This window comes from Dryobates pubescens, unplaced genomic scaffold, assembly GCF_014839835.1.
Source record: "Dryobates pubescens isolate bDryPub1 unplaced genomic scaffold, bDryPub1.pri scaffold_100_arrow_ctg1, whole genome shotgun sequence".
In the NCBI taxonomy this organism is placed as follows: Eukaryota; Metazoa; Chordata; class Aves; order Piciformes; family Picidae; genus Dryobates; species Dryobates pubescens.
In genome coordinates this window covers 17,335-41,722 of record NW_026530691.1, presented here as the reverse complement: position 1 = coordinate 41,722, position 24,388 = coordinate 17,335, and the positions used below count along the sequence as shown (strand labels likewise).

General features: G+C 49.2%; 1 protein-coding gene across 1 annotated transcript; it reads right to left on the bottom strand.

Annotated features, from left to right (window-relative positions):
- Positions 1–16,370: 16,370 nt before the first annotated feature.
- LOC104303895 (BTB/POZ domain-containing protein KCTD1) lies at positions 16,371–24,188 on the bottom strand. Its single transcript, XM_054179302.1, has 4 exons — positions 24,103–24,188; positions 22,280–22,424; positions 17,806–18,111; positions 16,371–16,596 (listed from the first exon to the last, which is right to left on the bottom strand). The coding sequence occupies exons 1-4, from the start codon at positions 24,186–24,188 to the stop codon at positions 16,438–16,440; spliced, it is 696 nt and encodes a 231-aa protein (XP_054035277.1). The 3' UTR covers positions 16,371–16,437.
- Between the last annotated feature and the right edge of the window lie 200 nt (positions 24,189–24,388).

The following is a 24,388-nucleotide window of genomic DNA, read 5'->3' as shown; positions in this document are numbered from 1 at the left end:
CATAGAATAAACCCTGCCAGCAAAAGCTGATTTTCTAGCATACCACTGACTGCACATCATGGAGCTGTTGGTCATTAGCTGTGTGGCTGAGTGGCTTCATCCATCACAGCTGTTGGTCTGGGGGGGGCACAGCATGTCTGCAGGACACAGGTGCTCAGAAAGCTACCAGCAAGCAGCACCACAGCCACATAAGGAGTCTGTAAGCTGGGTGATGGGACCAGACACTTCTGCCTTGCCTGGAACTTTATGAGCTACCCCTGAAAAGACATTGGAAGGCACACAAGATTTTCTCTTTCCTTCCAAGTGTACAACTGATACATCAAAACCTAGCAGAAGGCCTGGACATGGTGGCTAGCAGGGACTCGCTGGAGATAAGGTCCCTGCTCTGACACAGACCAGGGAGGATGCTGCCTGTGTCTCTGTAGCCTAAGGAAAGGGGCCCTGCTTCTCAGAAACTTTGCTCTTCCTGCTTCCAGGTCCCTTTGGAGATGGGAGGAGCTGCAAGTACTTGGGAACATGGTTTAATGGCCATGGTGGTCTTAGGCTGATGGTTGGACTCAATGATCTTTGAGGTCTGTTCCAAGCAGAGCAGTTCCATCACCCTCTGATTCTGTGAGCAGCTTGGGAAATGTGGCCAGAGACAATCCCAGACACTTAGTTTCAGTCTCTGACTTGGGAACAGTTTGAATGGATTTCTCCCTGCTCCTATGGAAATCACTGGGGAAGCTTCCCACTGAGGTGGAGCTGGATCCCCAGTCTGTAAATCCTGACATATTAAGAGGGAGAAGAAAATGCAGAACAGAAGACAGAAAAGGGGAGACCTTAACCTGCTGAACAAGGCTAGAACACAAATCTGGTGGTTATGTTAAACAGCCCAAAGGAGCATTATCCAAATGCACAGGATTAGAGGAGAAGAAAGAAAAGAGATGATGAAAAATGGGCTAAGGGAGGAGAAAGATATAAAAAGGTGGGAAAATTAATGGGAAAATCCACTCTGGGATGAGGGAGAGGCCAGAGAAGTGAAAGGAGGACATAAGTTTGGCTGGAAACACCAATGGACACAAGGGCTTTGACACCAGGGTCTGAGCCCCACTGATTGCAACAAGAGAGTCCCCAGAGGAGTACTGACACATCCAGGGAGGCTGGAAAAGGTCTGAGCTGTTTGTGGTCTCTGTAGAAGGGGTAATGGGGCAGGGAAGGAAGACAGAAGGCTCACCTTGTCTTTCCCACCTTGCTGGATGTGCCCCAGGGACCAAGCCTGGGCAAGTGCTGCAGGAGCCTCTGCTTTTTCTTGAGGAGCTTTAGGGTTTCCTGCAGGGCTGAGGAGCACAGAGACATCCAGAGACTCGTGTGAGCAGCACAGTGGAGAGGGCAAACCCAGGTAGATCCTCCACCTGTATGTCCCTGGCACACATAACCCTCTTTGCACCATCCTGTTGCTCCCAGCACTTGGGGGGATGCTGAGGGCCCATGCAGGTGTGTGAGGGGCTGCAGCACTCTGCTCTCTCTACACAGATAGCCACAATTACAAATGGATCCTTAAGACGCTTTAGGCTTGTGCTGGTGCATTTGCTGCCTGCCAAAGCAACTAAATCCCTTTTGCAATAAATCCTCCATCCTGAGCTGAGAAGCTGCTGTGGGGATAGCTCATAGCTTTAGAGGGGGAAAAGCAATGTGGCCATGGAGTGGGATTTTCTTTGGAAGCATATTGAGACCATGGCAGGAGAAGCTGTGGTGCCTTCAGTTGTTCAGAGCTGAAAGAGAAAATCAATAGTTAGCCCTCCAAGCACTAAAACAAACTAAACAAATCAGACAGAATGAACCTTGGGCAAGCTTTCTCTGGTGTCTTCTCACCTCTCTTCCTTTAGGGATCTGAGAAGTTCTTTTAGGGAGCTAAGAAGTGTAAGCAGCAGAACAAGGGAGGGGATTCTGATCTTCTGCTCTGCTCTCATCAGACTCTACCTGCAGCACTGTGTCCAGTTCTGGTGCTCCCAGCACAAGAAGGACATGGAACTGGTGGAGCAGGTCCAGAGGAGGCCATGAAGATGAAGAGAAAGCTGGAACATCTTCTCTGTGGGGACAGGCTAAGAGAGTTGAGGCTGTTCAGTCTGAAGAAGACAAGCCTCCAGGGAGACATTAGAGCAGCCTTCCAGTACCTGAAGGGGGCTATAGGAGAGCTATGGAGGAACCTTTGACAAGGGCTTGGAGTGATAGGACAACAGGCAATGGATTGAAGCTGGAAGAGCAGAGATTGAGACTGGACATCAGGAAGAAATTCTTTAGAGTGAGGGTGGGAGGACACTGGAACAAGTTGCTCAGGGAGGTTGTGGATGCTCCTCCCTGGAGGTGTTCAGGGCCAGGTTGGATGAAACCTTGAGCAAGCTGGGCTGGTGGAAGGTGTCCCTGCCCATGGCAGGGGGTTGGAACTGGATGATCTTTAAGGTCCCTTCCAACCCAAACCACTCTGTGATTCTACCACAGCAATGGCTAAGGACAGCCTGAAATGCCTTCCTAAATCAAGGGGCCCACAGGAGAGCTTTGATGGCCCCCCAGGTCTGCCTTTCTTACAGCTCAGTTTGTTTGCTCTCCAGCAAAGCTGCCATGTAATTATGAGCTGCAGCTTCACTGTTGATGAGTTCCTATGAGTAAGACATTAAATATAGTTCACTACATCCAGCTCAGCATTGGTACCCAGTGGCTTCCAGCCCCCACCAGGGCTCAATCCCCTTTTCATTCCCTGCTGACAAACAATGCTGTAAGATTTCTCTCTTGATTGATTAAAACAAGAGGCCAGAATTGAAACCCCAGATAACTGAGCAGGGGGAGGAAAGCAGAACAAAGTGATGTCTTACTTCTGAGGAGCTGCAGGACAATTGTGGTGCTCCAGTGTAAACAGTGGAACTTCAGAGTGACACTTGGAGGAAGAAATGCATTTGTGGTCTCTCTGGATCTGTGAGCAGTGCAGGGAAGCATGAAAGCCCTCTCCCTGCTGTTTTATATTCTTCAGGCAATGCATGCAGTCTGTTCTCTTTCTGAAGCTGCTTGGAAGGCTCTGGTTTTATTTATGCTTGTGCTTCATGAGAGTTCCTGCATGTCACTTGGGAGAAGAGCTCTTCCTGCAAGCCAGTATCAACCTGCCATGTGAGGGAAGGCTTGAGAGAGCTGGGTTTGTTCAGCCTGGAGAAGAGAAGCCTCTAGGGAGACCTTAGAGCAGCCTTCCAGTACCTGAAGGAGGCTACAGGAGAGCTGGGGAGGGACTTCTGACAAGGGCTGGGAGAGAGGGAAGGGATTGAAGCTGGAAGTGAGGAGATTTAGACTGGAAATTAGGAAGAAATTCTTTCCCGTGAGAGAGAGTTGGGGTTGTTCAGTGTGGACAAGAGAAGTCTCCCAGCAGACCTAATTGTGGCCTTCCAGTATCTGAAGGGGGCTACAAGAAAGCTGGGGAGGGACTTTGGAGGGTGTCAGGGAGTGATAGGACTGGGTGGGAGGGAACAAAACTAGGAATAGGTAGATTGAGATTGGATGTGAGGAAGAAGTTGTTCCCCATGAGGGTGGTGAGAGACTGGCACAGGTTGCCCAGGGAGGTGGTGGAAGCCTCATGCCTGGAGGTTTTTGCAGCCAGGCTGGATGTGGCTGTGAGCAACCTGCTGTAGTGTGAGGTGTCCCTGCCCATGGCAGGGGGGTTAGAACTGGATGATTCTTGAGGTCCCTTCCAACCTTAACAATTCTATGATTGTATAATCCTAAGTCCAACCTACCACCCAATACCTTCTAATCAAACAAACCATGGCACTAAGTGCCTCATCCTGTTCCTTTTTGAACACCTCCAGGGATGGTGACTCCACCACCTCCCTGGGCAGCACATCCCAATGGCCAATCTCTCTGTGAAGAATTTCTTCCTACCATCCAGCCTAAGCTTCCCCTGGTGAAGCTTGAGGAGTCTGCCCTGTTCACTTCTGTGTGCTGCTTCCACCTTCTTGCACTGCACAGCAGGGACTGGGACCCTGTGCTGAGCCCTCCACCCAGCTGACTTCTCCCAAGGACAGAGGTGGCCTGGTCCCAGCAATGCCCTGCTCATCCCTACCTGCTTCACCAGCACTCTCAGTCTGCAGGAGGTCAAGGTGGTAGAACAAGAGAAATTGTGCCAGGGGAGGGTTAGTTTGGGGATTAGGAAACATGTCTTTGCTGCAAGAGTGGTCAGGGATTGGCACAGGCTGCCATGGGATGTGTGGAGTCCCCATCCCTAGAGGTGTTCAAGGAATGTGTGGCCATGGCACTTGTGGCCATGGTTTAATGGCCATGGTGGCGTTAGGTGGAAAGTTGGACGATGCTCTTGGAGGTGGCTTCCAACCAAAACAATTCTGTGATCCTATAAATCTCTAAGTCAGAACAGTGCAGTGTAGTTTAAGGGAGGGCACAGCAGATAAAAGCAAGAAAAACACAAAGGAAAGGAGGAGCATTCAGTACCAGTATGTGCAGGAACATCTTGCTCGCCAGCTTCTCATCACCATAGGGTCCCACATCTTGTCTTTGAAGAGCTATACCATGCACAACAGGGACCAGGCAAGAAGAATTTGCTATGCACTTTGAAAAATGCACCTTTTTTCCCTTAGCAAAATCAATTCCATGCTACTCTAATTGATTTATATCTCAACAGGGCTGTGGGTCCTTGCTAGCCTTCAAAGTGCTCCAAGTCCCCTGCCCATGCAATGTCTGGTTGGAGGCAAACCAGGGTGGCTCTTTGCCTGAGCTTTCAGAATACAGAATTAACCAGGTTGGAAAAGACCTTCAAAATCATCAAGTCCAGCCTATCACCCAACACCATCTGATCAACTAAACCATGGCACTGCCTCAGCCAGTCTCGTTTTGAACACCTCCAGGGATGGTGACTCCACCACCTCCCTGGGCAGCACATCCCAATGGCCAATCTCTCTTGCTGGGAAGAATTTCTTCCTAACATCCAGTCTAAACCTCCTCTGGCACAGCTTGAGATTGTGTCCTCTTGTTCTGGTTCCACTAGTTGCCTGGGAGAAGAGACCAACCCTCACCTGGCTACAAGCTCCCTTCAGGTAGTTGTAGAGAGCAATGAGGTCTCCCCTGAGCCTCCTCTTCTCCAGGCTAAGCAACCCCAGCTCCCTCAGCCTCTCTTCACAGGGCTGGGAAAACATGCTTCAAGCCTGCAATTCACAGGCAGCTGCAACATCCTCAGGAAAATGCTTTGTGGTGGTTTGTTGGGGCTCTTAGTTTTTTGTTCTGTAGCCTGAAAGTATGCCACAAACATGACGAAAATTATGTGCTGGCTCCCCCCCCTGCCCTCAGTCCTCTTCACCTTAGGAAGAAACCCCCAAATTATACTCTTCCAATTACAGGGCCAGCTGAAAATCAATACAAAGGTGGGAGAAAAGAGATCATTTTTCTCATGGAAGTAAGTGTTTTCATTAATTTTTCATTAGGCCTTGCTTTTGTTGTGCTATCCATCACCGAAGGAGCTGCTCCGCAGTAGATTACATTTAGGTTATCTTCCATGCTTCCAGGATTTAGCAGATATTGCCTGATAAAGCTGCGAGCTCTGTGGCTTTAACTTACAGCTATCAATAATGCATCAGAGGAGAATTTTTTTTCTCTCTTCCTTCCTGCAGAACAGCTGCTCCTCAGCCAAGCAGCTTTCTGCTGGAGTAGCTGCACTGCTCGTGGCAGGGGTGAGAGCCCGGCTTTGAAAGCGCTCGTCTAAAGGCTGCCGCTGTGAGAGGGCGGAGCAGGTGCCTCAGGAGGGAGATAATCCACGAGGGTTCTAGCCCCAGCTTCATGCTGCTGGCATTTTTCTTTTGGAGCCTTTGAATCAGAGATTCTTCAAATGGCTTGGCTTGGAAGGGACCTTAAAAGATCATCCTGTTGCAGCCCCCTGCCATGGGCAGGGACACCTCCCACCAGCCCAGGCTGCTCAAGGCCTCATCCAGCCTGGGCTTGAACACCACCAGGGAGGAGACATCCACAGCCTCTTGGGAAAACCTGTGCCAGTGTCTCACCACCCTCACTGGAAAGAATATATTCCTCATCTCCAGTCTAAATCTTTCCTCTTCCAGCTTCAATCCATCCCCTCTCATCCTATCACTCCCAGCCCTTGTCAGAAGTCCCTCCCCAGCTCTCTTGTAGCCCCCTTCAGATACTGGAAGGCTGCTCTAAGGTCTCCCTGGAGCCTTCTCTTCTCCAGGCTGACCAGCCCCAATTCTTTCAGCCTGTCTTCATAGCAGAGGTGCTTCAGCCCTTTGTACCCTCCTCTGGACCCACTCCAGGAGGTCCATGTCCCTCTTCTGTTTGAAGTGCCACAGCTGGACACTGCAGGAAAGAGGAGCAGATGCTTAAGGAGGAAGATTTGAGGGTTTGAGCCCTGGTTGCATGCTGTTGTCATTTTTTCTTTGGGAGCCTTTGAAGCCAAGAGCCAGCTGTGCCTTATCCCATCTCACAGCCACATCTGACAAATGCCCCTGCCATGGACCATCCTGGTGTGCATCAGGATTCTGTTGTGACTATTACCTGAACAAGCAAAGCTTGCTCACAAATGACACTTGAGCTATTGGTTGCTATTTTTTTTGTCTCCCCACCTTGTAGTGCCTGAGTTCTGTGGTAAGCAGCTGAAATATCATAAACAGAATATTGCAGTCACTGATGAAGGGCTGAGCTAGAGCAGGGAAGTCATTCAGCCCCTGTACTCACCACTGGTCATGACACACCTTGAGTCCTGTGCTCTGGGCTCCTCAGTTTAGGAAAGTTGTTGACTTGCTGGAAGGTGTCCAGAGAAGGGCAACAAAGCTGGGGAGGGGTCTGGAGCACAGCCCTGTGAGGAGAGACTGAGGGAGCTGGGGTTGCTTAGCCTGGGGAAGAGGAGGCTCAGGGGAGACCTTCTTGCTCTCTCCAACTCCCTGAAGGGAGGTTGTAGCCAGGTGGGGGTTGGTCTCTTCTGCCAGGCATCCAGCACCAGAACAAGAGGACACAGTCTCAAGCTGTGCCAGGGAAGGTTTAGGCTGGAGGTGAGGAAGAAGTTCTCAGAAAGAGAGATTGGCCACTGGAATGTGCTGCCCAGGGAGGTGGTGGAGTCACCATCACTGGAGGTGCTTCGGAAGAGCCTGGCTGAGGCGCTTGCTGCCATGGTTTAGTTGATCAGATGGAGCTGGGTGATAGGTTGGACTCAAGGATCTCTGAGGTCTTTCCCAACCTGGTTAATTCTCTTCTATTATTTTTAGCAAGGAGATGAAGGCATCAGGAGATGTAGGCTTAAACCAGGAAAATTTAAATGAATTTTATTTATTTTCTCCCCCCCCCCCGCCCCCCCCCCCACTTGAGAAGGAATTGGGGAGGGAGAAAACCTTCTCAAAGATCCCTCAAGCCTCCCATGCTTGTGGTGTTACTTTTCAAGCCTATTGAGCCATCTCAGGGGTGCCTTGGATGTGCTTGGGTAGCTTGCAGCTCTCAGCTTGAATGCCCCACGTCTCACTACCTCCTCACCAAGGCCAACCTCCTCCTGCACTGCAGGAGGGGTTGTGAAAGAGGGTGGTGGTTGATGTGACTCTGGAAGCACCACTTCCCACCCTGGTGGGTGGAAATTGAGCCTCTTCAGCCTCCCCAGCTGCAAGATGAGCTTATTGCTACCTTCTTCCCTTACAGGTAGAGAGATGCTTAATTGAGGGTTTGTACAATGCTTTGAAGAGGCCAAGAGCTGCGTTCGGGCCAAAATTATGATGCCTGAGCTGCCCAGGCACAGCCCCACTTCAAGCAGAAGCAAAACAAACCTGAATGGGAGAAAGGGAGGGGGAAATGCCCTCCTGGTATTTTCTGGTTGTGTGTTTTGCCTGTGAGCCACCCAGAGCTGAAGTGCTTGCTCAGAAGCAGCAGTCCTGACCCCACATCTCCAGCACTCATGGCCATGCTCAGCTCCTTTTGTCTTTTGTTGTTGCAGTTGCTTGGAGGTTAATCAGACGAAACATCAAACATCCAGCGGGGAGCCTCGACCACCCCTCTGGTCTGAGCTGGTGCCAGAAAGAGTTCAGTTACACAAGTTCAGGGGACTTCAGCACATGCAATTTCCATTCTAAGTCATTGCCCACCTGAGAGGCTGCTGCTCTGCCCTTCAGACCACATCCTACCACCAGCCAGCAGGCGAAGCCATCCCATATGGCACGTGTTCCTCAGGACAATTCATGACAACACTGACAGGCTACAGAACAGAAGCTAAGAAACCATTTGGGACTATAGATAAGACCATTTCTCAGTCCAGACTTCAGAGTATGGAGAAAAATTTCCCCCTCTTCCATCTCTCTCCAGACCAGCAAGCCAGGAACGCCCTCTGAGGGCCTGGGGATGGAGTTTGCTGGGCTGGGGAAGGGGTACCAGCACCTCATATGCCTCAAGGGGCACAAACTCAACTTGTTCACAACAGTGACAGCCTCTCTGGAAAGAAAAGCTCATGGGCATACAGGTTCAGTGGGGCTGAAACAGAAGACTCTAATCACACTTCCTAGATGATTCTCCTAGATGATCCTTAAGGTCCATTCCAACCCAAACCATTCCATGACTCTTTCTAGATGATCCTTAAGGTCCATTCCAACCCAAACCATTCTATGACTCTTAGATGATCTTTAAGGCCCATTCCAACCCAAACCACTCTATGACTCTTTCTAGATGATCATTAAGGCCCATTCCAACCCAAACCATTCTATGACTCTTTCTAGATGATATTTAAGGCCCATTCCAACCCAAACCATTCTATGACTCTTTCTAGATGATCTTTAAGGTCCATTCCAACCCAAACCACTCTATGACTCTTTCTAGATGATCTTTAAGGTCTACACCAATCCAAAACATTCTGTGACTCTTTCTAGATGATCTTTAAGGTCCATTCCAACCCAAACCACTCTATGACTCTTAGATGATCTTTAAGGTCCATTCCAACCCAAACCACTCTATGACTCTTTCTAGATGATCTTTAAGGTCCATTCCAACCCAAACCATTCTATGACTCTTTCTAGATGATCTTTAAGGTCCATTCCAACCCAAACCATTCTATGACTCTTTCTAGATGACCTTTGAGGCCCATTCCAACCCAAACCACTCTACGACTCTTTCTAGATGATCTTTAAGGCCCATTCCAACTCAAACCACTCTTTGTCTCTTTCTAGATGATCTTTAAGGTCCATTCCAATCTCAACCACTCTATGACTCTTCCTAGATGATCTTTAAGGTCCCTTCCAACCCAAACTATTCCCTGGCTCTACAGTTCCCCAGATCTGCAGTAGAAGTATTGTGGTGTTTAGAAGCAGCAAGCAACAGGGACAACATATTGCAGCTGTCAGCTCAGTGACACTGACAACTGATCACCACACCATGCCTCTTCTGATATTCCCTAACTTACATCAATCTGAACTTCAGCTCATACCTTGGCTCTGAACGTGGAGAGCAAAAGATGGGATCTGGCCCAGAATATCTGACACCAGATGGAAAGCAATAAAATAATACTCTTGAATATTTTAGGGGCACAGGACTCAATAACATCTTAAAACAAGAAATAAGGGGTGTGTGGGGGGGGTGGAAAATCAGAGATCCACGGAAAAATTGGACTTTTCCCCATCTGTCAGGAGCTGTCCCCAGTTCTGGAGCTCATGCTTGCACAAACAGAAGATCCTTCAGCAGGCTGGCATTAGGGTTTACCCCCAGCATTGATGTTACCAGCCAGCAAGAGGATGACCTTCTGTACTATGTGCTTGCAACTTGTTCTGGGAAGAGGAGCAGGGATAGGCTTTTAGCACTTTGAGTCTCAAATAAAGGATCCCAAATGCTAAGCCAGTTTTTAAGGGGTCTTCTATAACCAGATCAATGAGGCAGCAGCCAAAGCCAACACAGGGACCTGAAGAAATGTATTGATTTTTGGTGGTGGTGATCCCTCCAGACCCTCAAGAAATAATAAAGCACTCAAACTGAAGCCTGAGTAAAAGCAACTGGTCTACAGGCCCTCAGGATGTCTTGGTTTCATTTCCACTGTAAATAAACCTCAGGCAGCATGAGTGCCGACATACAAATACCAGTTGTCCCTAGAAATAATTCATAATGCCGAATCCTGCAGTCAAGACATGACAGATGGAAATAAAGGCCTTTATTTCTCTGAAAAGCTGACCACTGGGTCCAGAAAAATCCTTTTCTCAGCACCCAAAAATCAAACCCTTCCTCCTCCAAGTTCCACCCCAGATCACAGAATCACCAAGGTTGGAAGAGACCTCAAAGATCATCAAGTCCAACCTGTCACCACAGACCTCATGACTAGACTATGGCACCAAGTGCCACATCCAATCCCCTCTTGAACACCTCCAGGGATGGTGACTCGACCACCTCCCTGGGCAGCACATTCCAATGGCCAATTACTCTCTCTGTGGAGAACTTTCTCCTCACCTCCAGCCTAAACTTCCCCTGGCACAGCTTGAGACTGTGTCCTCTTGTTCTGGTGCTGCTTGCCTGGGAGAAGAGACCAACCCCCACCTGGCTACAACCTCCCTTCAGGTAGCTGTAGAGAGCAAGAAAGTCTCCCCTGAGCCTCCTCTTCTCCAGGCTAAGCAACCCCAGCTCCCTCAGCCTCTCCTCACAGGGCTGTGCTCAAGGCCTCTCCCCAGCCTTGTTGCCCTTCTCTGGTCACCTTCAAGTGTCTCAATGTCCTTTTTAAACTGAGGGGCCGTAACCATTAAAGACCAATGCACTTGAGCAGTCATTTGGGTGATGCTGCAAAGCCCTTTAATTAGTTGAGCAATCAATTTTGAAAGGTTGGTTGGTGCAAAAATGTTTTTGCTCAGGAACAAATGTTTCTCTTCAAATGGAAACATTTTTCAGGGGAAAACGGAGCATTGACCAGATCACTCAGCTTGAACTTTTTCAGAGCACAGAAGGTTGTCCCAGTTGGATTTTTAGATTCATAGAGTCACAGGTTGGCTTGAGTCGGAAGGGACCTCAAGGATCAGCCACTTCCAACCCCCCCTGCCATGGGCAGGGACACCTCACACTACAGCAGGTTGCTCACAGCCACATCCAGCCTGGCTGCAAACACCTCCAGGCATGAGGCTGCCACCACCTCCCTGGGCAACCTGTGCCAGTCTCTCACCACCCTCATGAGGAACAACTTCTTCCTAACATCCACTGTCTGTAGCCCAAAGGTACTCTGGCATCCAGCCCTGCCCTGCTAGCCACTGTGTTTACATATGGATGTATGCTCTGGTGCAGGCTGGAGCTGGTGGGGCTACAGCTCCTTCCTCTGCTGCTCGGCCCGAAGGTATCCCAGGCCTGGCTGGCTCCAAAAATGACCCCACAGCACCCACTCTGCCTGCAGCCTTTGCACAGCCTAAGTGTGGAGGGCTTCCTCAGCTTTGCCACTGATGCTTTTTGTTACGTTGCTCCCCAGGCTGGCAGGTTGTGCTCAGCTGGTGGCTTTGCTTCTTCAGCACATTCATGTCCCACTCAATGAGACCAAAGATACCTTCGTGCTTCTTCCAGATCCCTATCTAGCTGGACACCCTCCCACCAAGCCTACACAGATTGTTGTTAGACTCAGAAATCACTCCAAGGCCCTGGAGTACTGCATCCAGTTCTGGAGCCTCTGTTCCAGGAAGGATCTGGAGGTGCTGGAAGGTGTCCAGAGAAGGGCCATGAGGATGAGCAGAGGGCTGGAGCTGCTTTGCTATGAGGACAGACTGAAGGAGTTGGGGCTGTTCAGTCTGGAGAAGAGAAGGCTCCAAGGTGACCTTATTGTGGCCTTCCAGTATCTGAAGGGGGCTACAAGAAGGCTGGGGAGGGACTGCTCAGGATATCTGGTAGTGATAGGACCAGGGGAATGGAATGAAGCTGGAGGTGGGGAGATTCAGGCTGGATGTGAGGAGGAAGTTCTTCCCCATGAGAGTGGTGAAGTCCTGGAATGGGTTGTCCAGGGAGGTGGTTGAGGCCCCATCCCTGGAGGTGTTTAAGCCCAGGCTGGATGAGGCTCTGGCCAGCCTGATCTAGTGTGGGGTGTCCCTGCCCATGGCAGGGGGGTTGGAACTAGATGATCCTTGTGGTCCCTTCCAACCCTGACTGATCCCATGATTCTGACACCTTTTAATAAAAAAACAGAGGCAAAAATGAGCAGCTGGTTGTGGTTTGGTTTTCTTAGTTATCAGATTCTATTAAAAGCCTTCTTACATGTCATTAAGAGGGTTTTGCTTTTTTTCTTGTTTCCTTTTTTTCTTTTTTTTCCCCCTCTTTTTTATCTTTTATCTTTTTTTTCTCTTTTTTTCTTTTATCTCCCCCCCCCCCTTTTCTTTTCCTTTCTCCCCCCCCCCCCCCCCACCTTTCTTAAATAGATACCAAAGTGTCACCCAAATGAGTGGAACGTTGGCACCATTGTGCCCAGAGAAACTTCCATACTGGGAGGAACAGACAGTCATAGTCTGGAATACTGCATAAAAGGAGACTTTGGAGGAAAGGTGGTGGTTGCAGGTGCATCTCAGGTGGTGAAAGCACCAGCCTGTGAAGGGTTCCACGCAGCAGTCTCGTGACGTGGTGTCCGTGGGCTAAAAGCTCAGCAGCCCGAAGCAGATGGCTGCAGAGGTGGCCTTGGTGAGACTCTGCAAGAGAACAGCTGGCAGGACATCTAAGACAGGACATTTCTAGATCAGACTGGATGCAGCCCTGAGCAGCCTGCTCTAGCTGGAGGTGTCACTGCTGACTGCAGGGGGGTTGGACAAGATGACCTTTGAGGGTCCCTTCCCACCCAGTGCGATCTGTGACTCTGTGCCATGGACTTACCGCCGGCTGTCAAGAGCAATGCTGCTGATGGCACAAGCCAACAAGGGGCTGCCCAGCTCACTCTGGGGCAGAAGAAGGCTAAGTTTTAAATGAGGGGAACAAACAACACTGAAAACAAGAGGGCTGACACCCAGCAGGGTGAGGGTTTGGGAAGGTGAAGCTGCCAACTCCTGGGTCAAGAGAGGAGGAGGCACCTATTGGCTGTTAGGTAGAAGGTAACACAACCAGCTGCTGTTCTTTGGTGGGTATCCTCAGGCTGAGCTGGTGATATTTTAAAGTCTGACCAACAGCCTCTCTCCAAAGCAGGGCAAGGTTTAACAAGGACAGTGCTGAAGGAAGACCAGCAACGTGCAGCATACCAGAGAGGTCCCAGCCTGGTGTCTGCTGCCTTTAACTGGCTCCACCACGCTCTGCCTGCCGGAGCGGCCACCACTCCACAAGCTAATCCCAACCTCTCTGCTTCTCTTGGCTTAAACCAGACCCTCAGTATTTTAAACAGAGTTTATTGTATTTAATACATTATAAAATTTGAAAAAAAAAAAACCTTGTAGGAAAGCAGCAGATTCAAACCAGAGCATCTCTACCAAACGTTAATGGTTCTGGCCCCCTTGGAAAACAAAACACAACAAACCAAAAACCCAGACACAAAACAACAACTCCAATAAAACCAAAGCAAAACAAACAAACAAACAAAAACACCCCAGAATGAAGAAAACAAAAGGCAAGAAAACAAAAGGCAAGAAAACAAAGAAAACAAAAGGCAAGAAAACAAAAGGCAAGAAAACAGAGAACAAAAGGCAAGAAAACAAAAGGCAAGAAAACAAAGAAAACAAAAGGCAAGAAAACAAAAGGCAAGAAAACAAAGAGAACAAAAGGCAAGAAAACAAAAGGCAAGAAAACAAACCCCCAAGAAATCAAAACCCAAAGAAAACAAAAAAGACCCCAAGAAAAGAAAACCCCAAGAAAATAAAAACCCCAAGAAAAATAAGAAACCCAGGAAAACAAAACCCCAAGACAACAACAAAAAAAAATGAAGGAAACAAACAAACCAAACCCAAGAAAACAAGGAAACCCCAAGAAGACAAAAAGCCAAGACAACAAAACACCCAAGACAACAAAAAGCCTATGAAAACCAAACCTGAAGAAAACCAAAACACAAGGAAAGCAAAAGCCAAGGAAACAAAAAGCCAAGGAAACAGAAAAATGAAGACAACAAAAAACCCAAGACAACAAAAAACCAAGAAAACAAAACCCCAAGAAAGTAAAAAACCCAAGAAAACAAAAGGAAACCCAACAAAACAAAAAGCCAGGAAAACAAAAAGCCAAGAAAACAAAAAGCCAGGAAAACAAAAAGCCAAGAAAACAAAAGGTCAAGGCAACAAAACCCTCCCAGAAAACAAAACCAAGGCAACCAAAAGAGCCAAGAAAACAAACAAACAAAAACCCCAGAAAACAAACCCCAAGAAAACAAAAACCTCAAGAAAACAAAAAGGGGGAAAAAGAAACAAAATCAAGAAAACAAAAACCCAAGGGGGAAAAAAAAAAGAAAGAAAAGAAAAGAGCTAAGAAAAATAGAATCATAGAATTGTTAGGGTTGGAAGGTAGGAAGAAATTCTTCGCAGAGAGATTGGCCATTGGAATGTGCTGCCCAGGGAGGTGGTGGAGTCACCAGCACTGGAAGTGTTTAAGAGGAAACTGGATGAGGCACTTGGTGCCATGGCTTGGTTGATTAGAAGGTATTGGGTGATAGGTTGGACTTAGAACTATAGAATCATAGAATTGTTAAGGTTGGAAGGGACCTCAAGGATCAGCCAGTTCCAACCCCCCTGCCATGGGCAGGGACACCTCACACTCCAGCAGGTTGCTCACAGCCACATCCAGCCTGGCTGCAAAAACCTCCAGGGATGAGGCTTCCACCACCTCCCTGGGCAACCTGTGCCAGAAAACAAGAAAGCAAAAAACAGAACAGAAAATGGAGAAAAGAAAAACCCAAGACAAGAAGAAACCCAAGGAAAAAAAAACCCTAAGGAAACAAAAAAAGCCCACGAAAGCAAAAGCCCAAGAAAACAAAAGCCCCAAGGTACCAGAAAATGAAGAAAATAAAACCCCCAGGCAACAAAAAACCCAAGGAAAAAAAAGCAAACAAGAAAACAAAAAAACCCTAAGAAAACAGAACTCCAAGAAATCAACTCCCCCCCAAGACAACAAAAATCCCCAAGGAAATGAAACCCCCAAGATGGCAGAAAAGGAAGAAAACAAAACCCCAAGGCAACAAAGAAAAAACCCAAGAAAAAAAGCCCAAAAAAACAACAACCAAAAAACCCCAAGAAAATGGAACTCCAAGAAAACAAAACCCTTAAGAAAACAGAAAGTGAAGGAAACAAAAACCCAAGACAACAAAAAAAACAAGACAAAAGAAAACCTGAGAAAACAAACCCCCAAGGAAACAAAACCCCCAAGGAAACAAAACCCCCAAGGAAGCAAACCCCCGAGGAAACAAACCCTCAAGGAAACAAAACCCCCAAGGAAACAAACCCCCAGGGAAACAAACCCCCCAAGGAAACAAAACCCCCAAGGAAACAAACCCCCCAAGGAAACAAACCCCCCAAGGAAACAAAACCCCCAAGGAAGCAAACCCCCCAAGGAAACAAAACCCCCAAGGAAGCAAACCCCCAAGGAAACAAAACCCCCAAGATAACAGAAAATGAAGAAAACAAAACCCCAAGACAACAACAACAAAGAAACCCCCCAAGCAAACCAACCCCCCAAGCAAACCAACCCAAAGCTCCTCCAACAGAGAAGTTAACCTTTCACATCTGTGAGGGCAGACAAAAAGTGTGCGACTTGTGTACAGGCTACAGCTCAGATTGGGTGGACTTCGCTTTCCGACGCGGTGGATGGTGGCGGCCTCCTGAGCATCCACCTCTAGAGAAAGACAGGACACAAACCTCCCTAGGCAGAGTGAGGTGAGGTGAGTGCACACAGCAAAAAAGTGGATAGCTGCTCGGGCAATGGGTGACCTCTGCTCTTGGGCATCCCCCCTCACCCCCACTATTGACTGGTAGTGGCTTGGTACACCCTTAAGTGAGCCCCAGGAAGGGGCTAGGACACTTCATGGCCATCTCAGCACCAGCCTCACCTCCCACTTTGTTGTTGCTGCATCCCCTACCCTTTGCCATGCACATACATATATATATATATGTACAGACATACACATACATACCTAGCTTTTAGATCTGGCTCTCTGTGTTTGCTTTGACAACCTTGAGGTCATTATTATTATTATTATTATTATTTTATGATTATTATCATCATCATCATCATCATTATTACTGCTCCAAATGTCCCCACAGGAATTATTGAGGTGTGGTCTCTAGATTTGATAGAAATGTGTCTTTTATTCAATGGTTTTGTTTTTCATTCCAGGACTTGTTTGGAGTCCAAACTGTAACACGAAAGGTGTTCCCCCACCCCACCCTTTTGTTTTGCCTTTGTTTGTTTCCCTTCCCCCCATTCTCTCTTTTCTTTTTTTTTTTTTGTTTTGTTTGTTTGTTTGTTTTGTTTTGTGTGGAATTTTCTCTCTCTCTCTCTCTCTCTTTTTTTGCATAAAGAAAAGTGTCCAGTTCAGTCCAGAGGCTCTTGCTTTATCCGAATGACGGAGGGGGCGCGAGATGTCCTTCTGAGTTCTCGCCTCAGTACATATTCACTGAATTGGGAAGAGTCCACCCCGCCTCCACAGGAGCCAACAATCTCAAACCCTCTTTGCTGTAACCTCTCAAGAACCTGCAAAAAAAAAAAAAAAAAAGAAAGAAAAAGAAACAGAAAAACAAAAGAGGAAACAAGCACTCAAGAATCAGTGACCAAACAACTTCCCATCCTGAGGGTGTTGGCTGCGGCGCCAGGGGAGGTTTAGGCTGGAGGTGAGGAAGGAGTTCTTCCCAGCAAGAGAGACTGGCCATTGGGATGTGCTGCCCAGGGAGGTGGTGGAGTCACCATCCCTGGAGGTGTTTAGGAAGAGCCTGGATGAGGCACTTGGTGCCATGGTTTAGTTGATTAGATGGTGTTGGGTGATAGGTTGGACTCGATGATCTCAAAGGTCTCTTCCAACCTGGTTAATTCAATTCAATTCAATTCAATTCTATTCTATTCTATTCTATTCTATTCCATTCCATTCCATTCCATTCCATTCCATTCCATTCCATTCCATTCCATTCCATTCTATTCTATTCTATTCCATTCCATTCCATCCTATTCTATTCTATTCTATTCTATTCTATTCTATTCTATTCTATTCTATTCTATTCTATTCTATTCTATTCTATTCCATTCCATTCCATTCCATTCCATTCCATCCCATCCCATCCCATCCTATCCTATCCTATCCTATCCTCACAGAATCACCAAGGTTGGAAGGGACCTCAAAGATCATCAAGTCCAACTTGTCGCCACAGACCTCATGACTACACCATGGCACCAAGTGCCATGTCCAATCCCCTCTTGAACACCTCCAGGGATGGTGACTCCACCACCTCCCTGGGCAGCCCATGCCATTGGCTAACAACTCTATCTGGGAAGAATTTTCTCCTCACCTCCAGCCTCAACTTCCGCTGGTGCAGCTTGAGACTGTGTCCTCTTGTTCTGGTGCTGGTTGCGAGAGAGGAGACCAACCCCCACCTGGCTACAGCCTCGCTTCAGGGAGTTGTAGAGAGCACTGAGATCTCTCCTGAGCCTCCTCTTCTCCAAGCTAAACAATCCCAGCTCCCGCAGCCTCTCCCCATAGGGCTTGTGCTCAAGGTGTTCAAGAAAGGCTTGGATGTGGCACTTGGAGCCATGGTTTGGTTGTCAGGAGGTGTTAGGTATTAGGTCATAGGTTGGACTTGATCTCTGAGGTCTTTTCCAACCTGGTTGACCCTGCGACTCTGTGGCGAAGGCCAGCTGAGGGGTGTCTGGCCAGCAGGCCCCCTTCCCCAGAGCTCCCGGCTGCCGTCCTACCTGCACGGAGTTGAGGTGGCAGTAGCCGTTGAGCGGGAAGCGGATGACGTGCGTGGAGTCGTGGTTCCAGCCGGCGTTGACCGAGTTGCACATCACGTCCCCGATCTCCGGGAACACCTCCTCGATCAGGGACTTGTCACCGCTCAGGGTGATCCTCTCGCCCAGGTCAGGGGCGACCCGCACCACCAGGCACTCGCACGACTTGGAGAAGCGGCCACTCTCCCGGTCCTGTTTCCACCGCTCCATCTCCCCTAGCATGGGCTGAAGCTGGAAGTACTTAGCTTCTTCGTATAGCAAACTGTAGTCCTGAAAGACACGTCCATTACTGTGCACAGTGCAGAAAGAATCACACAATGCCCAGGGACACCTCACACTGCAGCAGGGTGCTCACAGCCACATCCAGCCTGGCTGCAAACACCTCCAGGCATGAGGCTGCCACCACCTCCCTGGGCAACCTCTCTCACCACCCTCATGGGGAACAACTTCTTCCTAATATTCAAGCTGAATCTACCCACTTCCAGTTTTGCTCCACTCCCCCCAGTCCTATCACTCCCTGACACCCTCAAAAGTCCCTCCCCAGATTACTTGCAGCAGCCTGCAGATCCTGGAAGGCCACAATAAGATCTCCTGGGAGCCTTCTCTTCTCCAGACTGCACAGCCCCAACTCCCTCAGTCTGTCCTCATAGCAGAGCAGCTCCAGCCCTCTGCTCCTCCTCGTGTCCCTTCTCTGGACACCTCCCAGCACCTCCACATCTTTCCTGTAACAGAGGCTCCAGAACTGGACACAGTGCTCCAGGTGGGGTCTCACCAGAAGCCCTGCTCATGCACAGCCTAATGCAGCTGGGTACTCAGGGTCACATCCCTCCAGCTCTGCAACCCTTCAGCCACGGTTCCTAATTGCTGTGGGGGAAGGTGTCATAAACTAGCAGTGCAAGCAGCAACCAACCATCAGCCACATCAAGCAGGTTCATGAGGGGAGGGGGAGGCTGTGCTTGCTCCACACCTTCCTGCTTTGGAGGTTAAAATCCCACTTACCCCCATATTTTCTCCCCCTAGTGATGTCACCTAAATAATGACCTCACTGAACAGATGGAGCAGAATTCAATCAGGGTGCAGAAAATTCATCACTAGGATCCCTCAACCTCACAGCAAGGCCAGCAGGCATTGTAACAGGTAGAAGCATGCAAATGAGGGAGCCTGAGACGGTTCTAAGTGTGAAATGATTCTGATATTTGCATAATGAATTGCAGATTTGGCTGCATGTTGAAAATGAAGGATTTTCTAATACCTCCCCATTTGCCAACAGTGCTGTTTACAACATTGTCTCCCATGCCAGAGCAGGGAGAACTCATGTTAAGCATAGCCAGCACTGAGGTGACTTAGAAGTGATCACGGAATCACAAAACCACCCAGGTTGGAAGAGACCTCAAAGATCATCAAGTCCAACCTGTCACCACAGACCCCATGACTAAACCATGGCACCAAGTGCCACATTCAGCCTCTTCCTAAACACCTCCAGGGATGGTGACTACACCACCTCTCTGGGCAGCACATTCCAATGGCTAACAACTCTCTCAGTGAAGAACTTTCTCCTCACCTACAGCCTAAATTTCCCCTGGCACAGATTGAGAATGTGTCCTCTTGTTCTGGAGCTGGTTGCTTGAGAGAAGAGACCAACTCCCTCCTGGCTACAACCTTCCTTCAGGGAGCAATAATGTCTGCCCTGAGCCTCCTCTTCTCCAGGCTAAGCAACCCCAGCTCCCTCAGCCTCTCCTCACAGGGCTGTGCTCCAAGACCCCTCCCCAGCTTTGTTGCCCTTCTCTGGACACCTTCAAGTCTCTCAATGTCCTTCTTAAACTGAGGGGCCCAGAAATGGACACAGCACTCAAGGTGTGGCCTAACCAATGCTGAGCACAGGGCACAATGACTTCCCTGCTCCTGCTGGCCACACTATTCCTGATGCAGGCCAGGATGCCATTGGCTTCTTGGCCCCCTGGGCACACTGCTGGCTCATGTTTAGGCAGCACCCCCAGGTCCCTCTCTGTTTGGCAGATGACCTGGACTCTGCCTACTGACATTCTTTAAATAAGAGTAAAATAATTTTAATACCATCCAGTCCAACCATTCTCTAACTCTACCAAGGCTGAGGCTAAACCATGTCCCTGAGCACCACACCTCTGCCTCTTTTCAACACCTCCAGGGATGGGGATTCAAGCACCTCCCTGGGCAGCCTGTTCCAAAGGCTTGACAACTCCTACAGTCCAACCTCAACCTCTCCCGGCACAACTTCAGTTCATTTCTTCTTGTCCTGTTACTTTCTGCTTTGGAGAAGAGACCAACATGGCTGGACTCGGAAGTCTTTTCAACTGAACCAATTCTGTGAGTCTAACCCTCATTTGGCTCCAACATCCTCTCAGGGAGTTGTAGGGAGCGAGAAACTCTCCCCTCATCCTTCTTTTTTTCAAGGGGAAACAATTCCAGCTCCCTCAGCTGCTCCTCACCACACCCGATCTCCACACCTTTCCACAGCTTTGCTGCCTTTCTCTGGACCTGCTCCAGCACCTCAATGTCCTTCTTGGAGTGAGGTGCACAAAACTGAACCCAGGACTGAAGGTATATGAGAGATAAAAGCCACTCAGTTCGCACCAGTGTGCACTGCTCTAACCCTTCCCCATCACCTCTCCTGTTCAGTCTGTTTCCTCTGGTGAACTAATGGCCCAGCCAGACACACTGATAAGCATTCATCAGGTATTACAGGCTCACAGGCTCACAGGATCTTAGGGGCTGGAAGGGACCCAAAGAGATCATCCAGTCCAACTCCCCTGCCAGAGCAGGACCATACAATCTAGCTCAGGTCACACAGGAACACATCCAGACAGGCCTTGAAAGTCCCCAGAGAAGGAGACTCCACAACCTCTCTGGGCAGCCTGCTTCAGCGCTCTGCCAGCCTCACTGTAAAGAAGTTCCCCTTGTGTTGAGGTAGAACCTCCTGTGCTGCAGCTTACATCCATTGCTCCTTGTCCTATCCTAGGGAGCAAGTGAGCAGAGCCTGTCCCCTCCCTCCTGACCCCCAGCCTTCAGATATTGATAAACATTAATTAAATCCCCTCTAAGTCTTCTCTTCTCCAGACCAAACAGACCCAGGTCCCTCAGCCTCTCCTCGCCAGGCAGTGCTCAGTCCCCTCATCATCCTTGTAGCCCTCTGCTGGACCCTCTCCAGCAGATCCCTGTCCCTGCTGAACTGGGGAGCCCAGAGCTGAACACAGTACTCAAGATGATAAATTGATATTGATAAATATCTCTTCTGATGGCAGCCATGGTCTCCAGCCCTCAAATCACTGACACCACAGATACACCCATGGGCCTGCAACTCGATAAACACAGAACACCACATGAAGTCTGATACTCTGCCTCTGTAGGTTAATGCCTAATGTGGTGAACTGCCACAAACTTAATTAAAAGGGGGGGGGGGGGGGGGGAAGGAAAAGAAGCAGGGTCTTTAATGAAACTTAAGTAATAAATGTGGAACTGTTCATAGACTCATAGAATGGTTTGAGTTGGAAGGCACTTTAGAGATCATCCAGTTCCAACCCCCTGCCATGGGCAGGGACACCTCCCACTAGACCTGATTGCTCATGGCCTTGTCCAACTTGGCCTTGAACACCTCCATGACCTCCCTGAGCAACCTGTTCCAGTGTCTCACCACTCTGACTGTACAGAATGTCTGCATGGGTGGTGAGACGTCCCTGACTTCCCCAGAGCTCCCCAAGCAAGCTTGCAATGTGCACTCAGGAGTCAAGGGCACAAAATACTCTATGGCTTAGTGCCCAACCATCACCACTTGTGCAGTTTGTTTTGTCAGCACTGTGATTAGAATAGAATAGAATAGAATTAACCAGGTTGGAAGAGACCTTCGAGATCATCATGTCCAACCTATCATCCAACACTACCCAATCAACTAAACCATACAACCAAGCATCCTGTCAAGCCTCGCCCTGAACACCCCCAGCGACGGCGACCCCACCACCTCCTCAGGCAGCCCATTCCAGTGGGCAATCACTCTCTCTCTGTAAAACTTCCTCCCATCCTCTGAATTTCAGCATGGGAATGGAAGCTGGAGTTGCTGTGATCAGAGGGGAAGCATAGAAGTGGCTGAGAGGAGATGCAATCATCAGGAGCCAGTTCCAGATTGTAGCATCCTTTCTGCCTCCAGCAGTATCCTACAGGACTTAACTTCCCCAGGTCAAACATGGCAAGGTAGCTCCACTGTGTTCTAACCAGGAGGGGAAAGTTCAATATTGATGCCACTCTAGGAAAGGTTGACAGATGCCACCTTAGCCATGCCATGCTTCCTTTTGGCATGCACTAAAACCAAGCACCATCCTCCACAAGTTCCATCCCCACCCTCCTCATCTGCTCTGCTCTGCCTGGGTGCCAGGCACACACAGAACACCCAAGCCCATAGAAATCTCACCTTGAAATCATCAGGAATGAGGAGTTTGGACGTCCTTAAGAAATTCAAGATGTATCTGAACATCTGCCCATCTCTGTCGATGAAATAATGCTGCTTGAGGCTGTCGAGGACGATGGGCTCCGTGCCGTCGAAGAGCCGGCCGATCCTGGGGAGGAAACACGAGGTGAGCGCCAGGGGTCACACCAAGCCTGGCTCAGCAGCTGCTCTGACAGCCCCCTGCTGCAGAACCCCCTCATGCCCACCTCACCAAAGCAGCCCTGTGACTCCACCTGAGCAGATTCTCCCCCTCTACTCTGCTCTGGTGAGACCCCACCTGGAGCACTGCATCCAGTTCTGGAGCCTCTATTACAGGAAGGATCTGGAGGTGCTGGAGCGTGGCCAGAGAAGGGCCATGAGGATGAGCAGAGAATGATAGAATCGGAGAATCAATAAGGTTGGAAAAGACCTCAGAGATCATCCAGTCCAACCTGTCACCCAACACCTCCTGGCTACTAAACCATGGCACCAAGTGCCACATCCAATCCCCTCTTGAACACCTCCAGGGACGGTGACTCCACCATCAGAGAGCTGGAGCTCTTCTGTTATGAGGACAGACTGAGGGAGTTGGGGCTGTTCAGTCTGGAGAAAAGAAGGCTCCAAGGAGACCTTATTCCAGTATTTGAAAGGGGCTACAAGAAAGCTGGGGAGGGACTTTTTAGGCTGTCAGGGAGTGATAGGACTGGGGGGAGTGGAGCAAAACTGGAAGTGGGGAGATTCAGGTTGAATATTAAGGAAAAGTTCTTCCCCATGAGGGTGGTGAGACACTGGCACAGGTTGCCCAGGGAGGTGGTGGAAGCCTCATCCCTGGAGGTTTCGAAGTTCTTCACCATGAGAGTGGTTCTCAGCCTGTTCCAATGCCTAAGAATCCTTTCTGTGAAGAAATGCTTTCTAACATCCAGCCTGAACTTAGAGCAGCCTTCCACTGTTTGAAGTGGGCTACAGGAGAGCTAGAGAGGGACTTTTGACAAAGGCATGGAGTGACAGGACCAGGGGTGATGGCTTCAAACTGGAAGAAGTTGGACACTGGGAAGCAATTCTTCCCCATGAGGGTGGTGAGGCACTGGAACAGGTTGCTCAAAAAAGTTGTGGAGTCTCCTAGCCTGGAAGTGTTGAAAGCCAGGTTGGAGGGACCTTGAACAAGCTAATATAGTAGGAGGTATCCCTCATCATGGCAAGGGGGTGGAAGGTGATCTTTAGAGATCCCTTCCAACTGTGTCCACTACTACACCCCTCAATTTAAGAAGGACATTGAGACTCTTGAAGGTGTCCAGAGAAGGGCAACGAGGCTGGGGAGGGGTCTGGAGCACAGCCCTGGGAGGAGAGGCTGAGGGAGCTGGGGTTGCTTAGCCTGCAGAAGAGGAGGCTCAGGGCAGACCTTACTGCTCTCTACAACTACCTGAAGGGAGGTTGTAGCCAGGTGGGGGCTGGTCTCTTCTCCCAGGCAAGCAGCACCAGAACAAGAGGACACAGTCTCAAGCTATGCCAGGGGAGGCTGAGGCTGGAGGTGAGGAGAAAGTTCTTCCCAGAGAGAGCTGTTATCCAATGGAATGTGCTGCCCAGGGCGGTGGTGGAGTCCCCATCCCTGCAGGTGTTCAAGAGGGGATTGGATGTGGCACTTGGAGCCATGGTTTACTAGTCATGAGGTGTTGGGTGACAGGTTGGACTGGATGATTTCTGAGGTCTTTTCCAACCTTACTGATTCTATGATTCTATGATTCTAACTCAAGCCATTGTGTGATTCAAGGGAAATACATTTTCCAAGGCCACCCCTTGGCACCACTCACGGTTTCCTCCTCAGATACTTGTTGCTGCCTGCCCTGTCACAGGCCACGTAACACAGGTTCCTGCTCACTAGGTGGATGAGCAACATTTAGGTCTAGTAGGGATGCACTCAGCATTTAGAATTCATCCCCCCCCCCCCCCCTTCTCTCCTTAAGCATGCCATCTAAGAATCTGCCATGGAATTCACACACAAAACAGAGAGAGATTTGGCTGAGTCAGTCATTACTGCACTGTAGAGTGGTAATTGGTTTCTGCAGCGTTTTCCTAGCTCTAAATTACTGCCATAAT